The sequence below is a fragment of the Staurois parvus genome, unplaced genomic scaffold (assembly GCF_062004578.1).
Source record: "Staurois parvus isolate SC_StPar_1 unplaced genomic scaffold, SC_StPar_1.0 ptg000207l, whole genome shotgun sequence".
Taxonomy (NCBI): Eukaryota; Metazoa; Chordata; class Amphibia; order Anura; family Ranidae; genus Staurois; species Staurois parvus.
Window position 1 is genome coordinate 5,619,395 of NW_028318003.1, and position 13,167 is coordinate 5,632,561.

Genomic DNA, 13,167 nt, shown 5'->3' on the forward strand with positions numbered 1-13,167 from the left:
TAATACCAACGATGGGGCACGATTCCTCCCCCCACTGACACCAACGATGGGGCACTATTCCTCCCCCCACTGACACCAACGATGGGGCACTATTCCTCCCCCCACTGACACCAACGATGGGGCACTATTCCTCCCACTGACACCAACGATGGGGCACTATTCCTCCCACTGATACCAATGATGGGGCACTATTCCTCCCACTGATACCAATGATGGGCACTATTCCTCCCATTGATACCAATGATGGGCACTATTCCTCCCACTGACACCAATGATGAGGCACTATTCCTCCCAATGACACCCACAATGGGGCACTATTCCTCCCACTGACACCCACAATGGGGCACTATTCCTCCCACTGACACCCACAATGATGGGGCACTATTCCTCCCACTGACACCAATGATGGGGCACTATTCCTCCCACTGACACCAATGATGAGGCACTATTCCTCCCAATGACACCCACAATGGGGCACTATTCCTCCCACTGACACCCACAATGGGGCACTATTCCTCCCACTGACACCAATGATGGGGCACTATTCCTCCCACTGACACCAATGATGGGGCACTATTCCTCCCACTGACACCAATGATGGGGCACTATTCCTCCCATTGACAGCAATGATGGGGCACTATTCCTCCCACTGATACCAATGATGGGGCACTATTCCTCCCACTGACACCAATGATGGGGCACTATTCCTCCCACTGACACCAATGATGGGGCACTATTCCTCCCACTGACACCAATGATGGGGCACTATTCCTCCCACTGACACCAATGATGAGGCACTATTCCTCCCAATGACACCCACAATGGGGCACTATTCCTCCCACTGACACCCACAATGGGGCACTATTCCTCCCACTGACACCAATGATGGGGCACTATTCCTCCCACTGACACCAATGATGGGGCACTATTCCTCCCACTAATACCAATGATGGGACACTATTCCTCCCACTGACACCAATGATGGGACACTATTCCTCCCATTAATACCAATGATGGGGCACTATTCCTCCCACTAATACCAATGATGGGGCACTATTCATCCCACTGATACCAATGATGGGGCACTATTCATCCCACTGATACCAATGATGGGGCACTATTCCTCCCACTGATACCAATGATGGGACACTATTCCTCCCACTGACACCAATGATGGGGCACTATTCCTCCCACTGACACCAATGATGGGGCACTATTCCTCCCACTGATACCAATGATGGGGCACTATTCCTCCCACTGACACCAATGATGAGGCACTATTCCTCCCACTGACACCAATGATGGGGCACTATTCCTCCCACTGATACCAATGATGGGGCACTATTCCTCCCACTGATACCAATGATGGGACACTATTCCTCCCACTAATGCCAATGATGGGGCACTATTCCTCCCACTGATACCAATGATGGGGCACTATTCCTCCCACTGACACCAACGATGGGGCACTATTCATCCCACTGATACCAACGATGGGACACTATTCATCCCACTGACATCAGTGATGGGGCGCTAGTCCTCCCACTGCAAAATTACAGTTATGAAGTAGCAACGAAAATAATTTTATGGTTGGGGGTCACCACAACATGAGGAACTGTATTAAGGGGTCGCGGCATTAGAAAGGTTGAGAACCACTGCTCTAGATCAATGGGAGAAACCATGTCTAGTGAAAGTGACTCTGAAAATCTTGGGAAATCTGTCTCTTTTTTAGACCAACAAAATGGAGAACCTCCTCGTATCAATCAATTACAGATGGGAAGAGGATTCAAAAAGAAAGTAGAGGAATCCTTAAAAAACAAACATCAGGAAGACAAGGGCAGAACAAGAAGTCAGAGGAGGTAGTAGAAGAAAATATCCATGATAAAAAGGTAATCAATTTGGCTAATTTTCCACTCAGAAGGGAACATATTTCTTTATTAAATAAAGGTATGTCCTTTTCACCAGTGACCCCCATGGACGAGTTTGAGGTATTTAAAGATGTTAACTTATTTCTAAGAAAAGTTTTCTTGAGAATGATACATGGTAATCCCACTATGGTGGAGGATATGGCCTCCGACTCGTCCATGGAGGACCGCAAGATGCTCGATATGTTGATATCTCTCATAGAGGAAAATGAGGATGGTGATGAAAGTGAAATAGATCTGGATAATCGCAGTAATGTAATTAGAAAGGTTGATCTGAATATTAGATCGACGAAAATGCCGAAAATTCGTTCCAACATGAGGATCTCGACATTTCTAGATTTTGTTGCTGATGATCTTAAAAACCTTGAGTGGAAAATGCCAATTGGAGACAATCTTACCAAGAAAGAAAGAAAAGCCCTCAAAGAACTAAAAGAGACTAAGGATATTGTAATTAAGAGAAGTGATAAAGGGGGTAATGTAGTGATTTTAAATGAACAAAACTATGTCAGGGAGGTGAAGCGCCTGCTAAGTGACTCATCCACCTATAGGAAAGTAGCCACTAATCCTTTTCATATGGTGGCAAAAAAACTAAATTCCATCTTAACACTAGGAAAAGAAGTGGGTTTGTTAACTAGAAAAGAGTATGAGTATCTGAGAACTGAAGAATTTAATCATCCTACGTTTTACATTATCCCTAAAATACATAAAAATCAAGAAAATCCTCCGGGTAGACCTATTGTTTCTGCCATTAATGGTCCCCTAGATAAAACAGGGAAATATATAGATTTGTTCCTTAAAGATATGGTTCCTAATCTTCCCTCTTATGTAAGGGATACTAAAGATGTGTTGGCTAAGATCGAAAATATGAGTATCAATGATAATTCCATTCTAGTGGGAATAGATGTGGAATCACTTTACACCTCTATCCCTCATGAATGTGGTGTGAGATCGGCCTCTTACTTTCTTGATAAAACATATCCTACTTTGGGAGGACAGAATGAATTTATTAGTGAGCTATTGGATTTTGCATTACGACATAATTTTTTCCAATTCAATAACATCTTTTATCAACAAACTAGAGGTACTAGTATGGGAGCACCGTGGGCTCCGGCCTACGCATGTCTTCATTTAGGGTTTTGGGAGGAGCAGGTTGTCTTCAGATCATCAAGATTTTTAGCTAATGTCCAGATTTGGTTAAGATATATAGATGATGTATGGCGAGGAACATCTGAGGAATTAAAGTTTTTTCTAGAGGAGTTAAATCAGAACTCCTTCAATATTGGACTTACATATATATTTGATAAAAGATGTATTTCTTTTCTGGATCTGGAAATTAGACTTGAGAATGGAAGACTCCTCACCAAGACATATAGAAAACCCACTGCTGCTAACACCCTATTAGAGGCTAGAAGCTACCACCCGCGTTCACTGATTTCAGGGATTCCAGTGGGACAGTTTTTGAGATGTCGGAGAAATTGTTCGAACATTAATGACTTTAGGATGGAGGCTCAGGACCTCTACAGAAGATTTAGGGAAAGGGGATATTCCCACTCTCAAATTAGAAATGCTCGGAGACGGGCATATCAAACTGACCGCAAGGACTTATTATCTCCCAAAATGGATGAGAAGGTCAAATTAAGTGACCAACCTGTTAGAATGATAACCCAATTTGGAGCCCAATGGCAAGATGTAAAATTAATATTAGAAAAACATTGGAAGATTTTAACTCAATGCCCCAAGTTGAGTAGGATTGTAGGTGAACGCCCCCAGATGGTAGCAAGAAGAGCACCAAATCTTGGTGATCTTCTTATCCATTCTGATTATCAACCATTAAAACAAACAACATGGTTAAAATCACGTACCAAGGGGATGTTTAAATGTGGAAAATGTCAAATCTGTAAATACGTGGACCGTACGGATTCCTTTCATGACTCTGGAAATAACACTCACTATAAAATTCAAAGCCTCATAAATTGCTCTACAGTGAGAGTGCTATACATCTTAACCTGTCCCTGTAAAAAGATGTATATTGGTAAGACCAAAAGACAACTTAAAGTACGAATAGGTGAACATCTTAGAGATATTAGATCAAATGATCCTGAGAGTAATCTTGCTCAGCATTACGCTAAATATCATGGAGGTAAACTGGATGGTACAAAAGTGAAAGGTTTCTATGCATTGCACTTTCCACAAAGGAGAGGTGATTTTGATAGAGAACTGCTTAAAAAGGAGAAATACTGGATATATAAACTTGATACACTGTACCCAAAGGGGTTAAATGTGGAATGTGATCTCCAAGTATTTTTGGATAAATAGTTTTATATGTTTAGGTACCTTTATATTGCCACACGTTAGCTAATCTATGGCATTTCTCCGTTTTCAATAACAGTTGGAGCATATGCTAAATAATCAAGGTAAACCTTTTTGTACTTGGGAATAATAATAACAATATGTGTGATCTTACGTTATGGATTTAAATATAGCTCTAGAAAAACATAGAAGGATTGACCGTTGAGCTAATTATTCCCTTTTTCCTTTTTTCCTCCTTTCTTCCCCCTTCTTTTTCCCCCCCTCTTTTTCCCTTAATAATAATTACACCATAAGATGGATATTTAAAATTGGGGTTTTTGTGTTGAAACAATCCATAATGAGAATATTTAGGTGATATTGCCATCTTGTGGTGTGCTGTGGTAATTTACATTGCTCTTTTAAGAATTCGATTCAATGAATGGACCTGTTGATTCTTTTACTAATATCGCCATCTTCTGGTTAGAGTGTGATAATGTTTTAACTGATCAATATATTTAATTCATGATCTTTTGATTTATATATGCATTGTAAAAATTGCCAAGCCTCTCCCCTCTCTGATGTCTCCAGTTGTCTGTATTTTTTATATTTAACAATGACCAGCAGCTGTGCTAAGTATTTAGCCCCCTTTCTTCTTCCATTAGGAATAACTGCAGGTTGGTTTTTTGCATAAATGGGTGGGGTGTAACCCACTATAAATAGGAAATTGAGATGTGGTTGTTTCATTGGTCCTGACGAAGCTGAGTGAGATACGCCCATCGGCGAAACGCGTTGACGTCATACGTCAGATACGTCACTTCCGGTCATGCGCACTAGGTGGAACGCACGCTGACCCATTAGGAGGAAGCCATCTTCACATGCCATGAGGCAAGCCTAAGCAGCACAGGCGCCAAGAGGGGGCTGGAACCCGCGGTATATCGGCGGATGTCAGCGGTGGTTCCTTGGCCTCTTTGGCCTTGTATGGCAATACCTATGAAGGACATCCTTTCCGTTCCTATTATCTATTGCACAGGTGGTGAGTGGACTGTTACAGGACATTAGATATATGGTCCTCTGTGATTATATGACCTATATATCCTACATAGAGTGTAAGCTCTGTCAGTGACTCTTCCACATATTGTTTGTTTTACTACGGGATGGGGACATCATGGTGCTTTTTATGGGAAACAAGATATACCACATGCATTTCAACAGGCAGAAGATCTTTTGGGATGTGTCTTGTTTTTCTTACAGAAAGTGGTGTGTAGTCCACATGTAGTGGTGAAGAAACCATTTCAAGCAGAGTGCTGCTTTTTGCATCTTTTCTTCCATCCTGGGAATAAATGGGGCATATTCTCATTTAAGAGCTCTAGGAAACAGCTGTTTATACAGATGAATGGGCCCCAACCACTTGTGCCGGCACAGGAATGTATTGTATTATACATATGACATTTTTGTCTTTTTTCATACAGGCCTGAGGCGCATTGTTCTCCTCTTGACGCATATTGTGCTTGCTGTATTGCATACATGTGATATCCATATCCATAGTATAATTTTTGGATTCCCTGTTTGGGATATAACCATTATGGCAATTGCCGAATTCTAATATTATAACATGTATTATGGTATACCTATGGTATAATTTTTGGATACACCTCCTTTGGGAAGTGTTCACCTATGTGTTTGTGTCACAGGGACATTAGACTCTTGTAGTCATTTTCTCTGTTGCACATGCATTTAGACCGGTCTTGGTGTTATTTTAATGGTTTTAGGTCTGTGTGTATTGTCTCATACTGAGGTGATGGTAAACCAGGGCGACTGCCCATATGTCATATTTATAAATGTAATAAAGCATAATTTTTGGAAATTTTTCTGAGTGTCACATTCTGTTCATAATGTAGCCGCTTTTCTGTGAATCTCTTTTCACAAATCCTCCTTTTTGCATGCCTTTTTTGGCTACTGAATGGAGACCAAATATTGGGTGATACGATAATTTATTTTATAACCTCTCAATTATTATCTTTAACATAGAGAGATCCTCCCTGGCAAACAACTGCCACTCCCACCCCCCCAGGTGCAGGCGGTTTACAGAACAACTGTATTTATACTGAGATTAAATTACACAGAGGTGAACTCTATTTACTAATTAGGTGACTTCTGAAGGCAATTGGTTCCACTAGATTTTAGTTAGGGGTATCCGAGTAAAGGGGGCTGAATACAAATGCATGCCACACTTTTCACATATTTATTTGTGAAAGATTTTGAAAACCATTTATCATTTCCCTTCCACTTCACAATCATGTGCCACTTTGTGTTGGTCTATCACATAAAATCCCAATAAAATACATTTATGTTTTTGGTTGTAATTTTCCACATTTTGTAACATGACAAAATGTAGAGAATTTCAAGGGGTATGAATAGTTTTTCAAGACACTGTATATAAAAATTACACATACAATAGTAAACTTCACAGACATTTTATAACTTTTCTTAATTTCTGCATTTGAACATTGTAGGTACAAACTTGTACAAAATGTTCCGTACACTACTTTTGTATGTCACTGGGTGAATACGTTTTCATCTTTTGTCTAGGTAACTGTAAAGTACAAACTCACATACTTATTTTGTTCTTTTTGTTGTCTGTAAGTACAACAGCAATTTCCTCCAGCAATTTACTGTATTGAGGATGTAAAAAGAAAAATAATGGCTGCTTGCTGTTTGTCTTTTGTTGCTATCACGGCATGAAAATGATTAACGCTATGTTTGTGTATACAAAAAGCTGCTCAATTAAAGTGGTGGGTAACCAATAGTTAGAAATGGGTTCATTTTCTAAATGGCATTGCTGCAAAATAAAGACAAGTTGTAACCAGATGCTGTTTTCCCAGTAGCCACTAGATGGCAGGAAAGGATTACGAGTATTCTATCTAAAAAATTCTCAAAGTGATAGTAAAGGAATTTTTTATACTTTTATCTACAGTGAAACTTAGTAATAAGCGTGCATTGTTTTAGAGATATTCTAGTGAGCTGCAGCACATGCGCTCTGATGGAACAGCATACCCATGCCATTCCTTCAGAGATGTGTTGTAGCTCCAACATGCATGCAAGAGAGTGACGTCATCGTGGCTTTGGCCACTCAAGTGGCCACAGCCCGGGAACCAAGATGGAAGACTGGATGACAATGGAAGCCTCTGCAGCGGTGATAGCGTGCCGCTGGAGGGCTTCATTCTCAGATAAGTCTTTTATAATTGCATTACCTTGCAGGGGAAAATCTTTTTCTCTTTGTTAATTTGTCACGTGTCCCACAAGACTAGGGGGGGGGGACAACTCCGCGGAAGTGGGAGCAAGTACCAGCCCCCCCCCCCCCCCAAAGGTCTGCACTCTCTGGTCCTCTCCTGTACTATGTCCGCAATCTCTGGTCATCTCCTGTACTACGTCCAGTCTCTGGTCATCTCCTGTACTACATCCACAGTCTCTGGTCATCTCCTGTACTACATCCACAGTCTCTGGTCATCTTCTGTACTATGTACACAGTCTCTGGTCATCTCCTGTACTACGTCCGCAGTCTCTGGTCATCTCCTGTACTACGTCCGCAGTCTCTGGTCATCTCCTGTACTACGTCCGCAGTCTCTGGTCATCTCCTGTACTACGTCCGCAGTCTCTGGTCATCTCCTGTACTATGTCTGTAGTCTCTGGTCATCTACTGTACTATGTCCGCAGTCTCTGGTCATCTCCTGTACTATGTCCGCAGTCTCTGGTCATCTCCTGTACTATGTCTGCAGTCTCTGGTCATCTCCTGTACTATGTCTGCAGTCTCTGGTCATCTACTGTACTATGTCCGCAGTCTCTGGTCATCTCCTGTACTATGTCCGCAGTCTCTGGTCATCTCCTGTACTATGTCCGCAGTCTCTGGTCATCTACTGTACTATGTCCACAGTCTCTGGTCATCTCCTGTACTAAGTCTACAATCCATTGGTTCAGAATTTATTTTTTCTTGTTTTCCTCCTCTAAAACCTAGGTGCGCCTTATGGAGCGAGAATACTCTAATGACTCATTTTCATTGTTTTTAATGCAGGGATTTCTACATCACTGACATGTTGTAATGTGTTTTGAAAATAACGTTCTTCATTTTAATACATTTGTGTACAAAATTCTATGACAGACCATCCACCTTTCAAGGCCTTGTTTTCTTTGATTTTTTTTCCTGTACTGCAGTACAGAGGATGTTTTTCCAGTCTTTTGAAGCATAAGGAAACTATGACTTTCCTGAGTCCTGTGTCTGTGAAGTACTAACACTAACTGAGGGAACATGGAAAAAGTGGGAAGGGTCTAGCTAGGACTAAACTAATTGGCACTAAACAGAAGGGGTGGACATAGGAAGATACCAAAATCACATTAGTAAACAAGTTGCAGTGGCCCAAAATGCTACTAGATATAAGCATACTGCAAAAAAAAAATAACCTTGTGCAGTTCAATGTTTTTCAAGAGTTTTAGTGTGCCCAGGGGGTTATACGGGTGCAGTTTCCAGTTGCAGGCAGCCTACAAAGTCAATGGTAGGCTGAAAGGGGCTGGAGTCTGTAGCGAGTGGTCCCCGCGTTTAGGGTCCTGTGCATTACTAAACTTCAGCATTAACAAATCTCTTTCCATGTGTAACATCTGATAAATATAGAATCAAAGAAATATGGGCATCTTTTTTCTCCTGAAGATAAATGCTATACCCCTTACCTACATTGCTATCATGTCTCTATATTGCAGACCATCCCAGGGACAGTTGTTTGGAAAGTTACAGCGCTCCACCTCCTTCTCTGCTGCTTGGAAGTGGTCCAGCTCTCCCTCCCCTCACTGCAGTAAGAAGCTGAACATTGCGGCAGAGGGAGGTAGCTGTCTGATTGCTGCAAGGAGCCCATGAACAGACTCAGGGAAGAAGGTAAAGCATGCTTGTATCAGGCACAGAGGCACGCAGATTCTTGCATGGACTGATTCAAAGGAGAATGAGGCATTCCTACATGGGAACATTATAAGATATAACAATGTAGGTCATTAGAAAGAACCTTCATCCTCAATGGACTTTTATTTTTTTTTTAAGTACATGCATGCAGAAAAGTGTATATATGCTGTATGGTACCATAAATGTAATCCGATTAGCTGTCTATTGATGAAAAGGCGCTGAGCACTCAGGCAAATGATTTCTTTCAAAGCAAATGTCATTCTAAGGTGACATGACCTCTTGCAATTGCATGAAAGAACCATTGCTCTTCAGAGTCTCCTCTGCCGTGTCCCAGAACTCCCCAGCAACATTAAAAGGGAGAATCCGATTGCTATCTATCATTGACAGTTTTCTCTTCAGGCAATTTCAGTTATCAGCCAGGTGACGCAATAGGTTCAATCTGCACAAAGACAAAAAGCTTTATTGTAGCCATCTCATTCAAATGTCAAGGAACCCCGCTTATATTAAAATAAGGATCCTTATCTTGGTGGGTTAGGTTTGCTATTGATCTTAATGTCTTTTAAAAACCGTTATTGCACTCTTGAATCATCCTGTTTGTGTAGGATTCTTAATCTTCCCCTCTGAAGGGTGATTCACTGCTGAATGGATTGTATTCGGTGTTCAGTACAGCCCACTCAGCACCACAGGGCTTTTAATTCTTACTGTGACGTGTGTACATCCCCATCTTTCCAGCTTAAAGGGGATCAGTTGGGGGGCATTAAAACATAGCTCAATAATGTATTTTCCCCCCATCCGCAATTGTAAATGAGCCCTAACTCAGTCAGATGTCTGAGATATAGCAAATTTTTCAAGAAAAAACAGTGAGTTGCAAACAAAAGTTATCACACTATTTAAATGAAAAATATGAGGTTAGGAGATTAAACGTAATATTATTAGTAATGAATAAAATGACTTGATAATGAAATGAATGTAAGAACCATAATAATTTAGTATTCATGTTTAATTTCTCCTAACACGATATCTAGTAAATATCTTTAAAAACTTAACTTTGGGGGAAAATATATATATCTATTTATATAGATATATATTCTGTGTGTGTGTGTGTATATATATATATATATATATATATATATATATATATATATCCTCAAATTCCTATCATCATCAGTCCAAGGACATGTCATGTATTGTATAAAAGTGAAGGGCTTGGGTGTGGTTCCTCCAGTTTCAACACAGATGGGGACGTGGCTGAAAAATTCTCATGTCATGTTTTTGCAAAGAAATGTATCAGCTTGAAGGAATCTTTTAGTTTCTATAAAACTGTTATTTTATTTCTGGCCTGTGTTGATTACCCATTCCCATGCACTGGTATGTGGATGGAATATCAAAACAGAGGCTTATGCATATTCTTCAAATTCTCCTTTGTAGGATTTTAAAGGGAAACTAAATGATTTAGGAGTTATTATTATTTTAGATGAATACATTTTTAAATGTGTGTTTTTATCTGTTTTACTATATGTAAACAATTTATGTTTTACAAATAAATATTTTATGCATGGCAAAGGATTCCCTGAGCAAGATGATTTAACTAAAGATCTATCACAAAAGAAGTAGCTCCTCTTCAGAAACAGAGCCCTTGATTAGCTGCCTACAGTGCCATCAGGAGATGCTAGTCTTCATCAAGCCTTAACACAACCTATTTTGTGCATTCTGTTGTGATTTTATAAACACCAACTGCTCAAGACCAGAGAAAAGGGAAGGCTGTATCTGATGCTTTTAATCATTAAATGTTTCATGAATGTTTGTGCCAGGTGCTCCTTTGTACACAATCAAGAATCCTTTATTAAAACATCCAGCAGGAACGAGCGCTCTTCTGACATGTTCTGCACTAGGCACAGCACTTTCTCAATGGGAGAAAGCTGAGCCCTTGCTGAGATGTTAGGAGTCCCCATTCCATAACGTACATAGGGAGCAACAGAGTGTAAATAAATGAGTTGGTCTGAGAAGAGGTCCTGCTGCAGCTTGTCAGGGAATGTCTGAACAATTAATTTAGTCAGCTATATTGATCGTGGCACTGGGCTACCATAGTAATGCCCCTACTGTAATCCCATGACTAAATGCCAACTGTAATCGCCTTCTCCCAGATTCTTACTGTTCTAGACCTTCAAGCTTCCTTATGTAGCTGTATGCTCCATCAGCTGCCAGGGGCCATGTCTATGGTGTACACAGCAATGTTGCTCTGAAAGATGGGAGGTGCCTAACTCAAACATGCAGGAAGAAGAGAGACAAACAATGGCTGGTGAAAGGGCCTCTCTGCATGGAAACAGCAGACCTTTCTAACAATCTTACCTCCACTCAAACAACATCACTCTCCAGCCACCTTGCCTCCCATTTATACCACCCCCCTCCCCAACCAATTCATCCTGCCCATCCTATAACCCTCCCCAACCATCTCATCCCACTCAACTCTACAACACTCACAGTGCATCTCTCCCTTGCCACTTCACCAGTCCTCCCGTAGCTACCACACCTCCGGCATTCAACCCATGCCCCTATAGCAATACATTGCTCACCCACCAAATCACTCCCTGCTGAAAGCGCATCCATCCCTGGTCATCTTATTTCTTGGTCACAATATATTACTTGCAGCCACTACACAACCTCATTTCCCTTCACAGAGCATACATGTCTGGCCCCTCACCTCCTCTAACAGTACATCTCTTCCTAGCTACCCCACCACCTTGCCCCCCGTCACAGTACATCTGCCCCCAGCCACTTAACCCCCAAAAGGTAGTCCACTCCTAATCCCACTACATCTCTTTTTGGCCACCTCATCCCCTGCTTACAGCACATCTCTGTCCAGCCCCCCCCCCTTCCCATTGACCTCACAGTGCATTCCTTACCAGGCACATCACCCCCCCATCCCCAGTCACAGTACACCCCCATCTCCAGTCACAGTACACCCCCCTCTGTGCACCTCACCCCTTAATAACAGTGCATCCCTCCCTGGCCACATAAACCTCATCATAGCTCAATGTTCCCTGGTCACACTACCCCCCACTCACAGCGCAACCCTCTAAGCAATGTGATTGATTTACCACCCCTCCTATAAAACATCTTTCCAGGCAACTTGTTTTCAGACCCTAGAGTTCATTTTCCACAACAAGCTGCAATCACAACTCCTGCTCACAGGGCATCACTGTCTCCAACCTACATTTGTCTCTGCCCCCCAATACCACCCTTCCCCCACATTCACAGTGCAACCTACCCCCCCCCCATAAACCTGTATTTACCTATGTTCACTGTACATTCCTTCCTGACAGCTTGTTGTAACCCCCAATTTATAGCACATCCCTACCCATCCACATCCTGCTGACAGTTTACCCCTCCCAGCAACCAGTATAATAACCTCCCATGCACAGTTCATCGCTCCACACAATCTGCATCCACTGCCTGGCAATTTGCATTAAAAAATGTTTTCATTTTTCTTTCTTAAATGTTTCATACGTATCTGTAAGAATATGTTTGGGTTTTTTTTGGTAAAGTAAACAATTAATGGCTAATAAAATTAGCCCAATTTTTCTGAAAAATGACCAAAATGACAACCTTGGCTGGAGGTGCAGCTTTACATAGTAAATTGTGGAATGTTATGATTCACCTGAAACTGATGCCCAGGCAAGCTTCAGGAACCAATTAAAACAAAACTTTGCTTTGCCAATGCAGAACAAAGCAAATTGTTCTCTTTGATGCCTGGTGTTAATCGTCACCACTGTATTTACTCACCAAAAGAAAATTACTGATACTTCCAAGTATGGGAGTGCATGTGATTCACCCCCTTCCTAATGACAGAAATGGTGATTGTCACTACTGGCATTGGTGCTGTCATTTAGGGGTAGGGAAAGGTTCTCAGCCATACTAATTTGAAATATGAAAGAAAGAGATACAGTAATTTAGCAGTGGAGTGTTGGCTAGTTTTGACCAGTAGGACAAAATGTGGAACTTAGAGATTTG

General features: G+C 41.4%; 1 protein-coding gene across 2 annotated transcripts in view; it reads left to right on the forward strand.

The window, feature by feature from the left end:
* The first annotated feature begins 9,004 nt into the window (after nucleotides 1–9,004).
* THY1 (Thy-1 cell surface antigen) overlaps nucleotides 9,005–13,167 on the forward strand; it is a 34,068-nt gene continuing 29,905 nt past the window's right edge. Inside the window, exon 1 of one of the 2 annotated variants that reach the window (XM_089678565.1) lies at nucleotides 9,005–9,135. Coding sequence is in view for 1 of the 2 variants with exons in the window: in XM_089678564.1 (XP_089534690.1) it covers nucleotides 9,239–9,240 (2 nt within the window). In the remaining variant the exon portion in view is untranslated. Of the gene's footprint in view, nucleotides 9,241–13,167 lie in introns of both variants that reach the window. The other variant, XM_089678564.1, reaches the window with a different exon arrangement.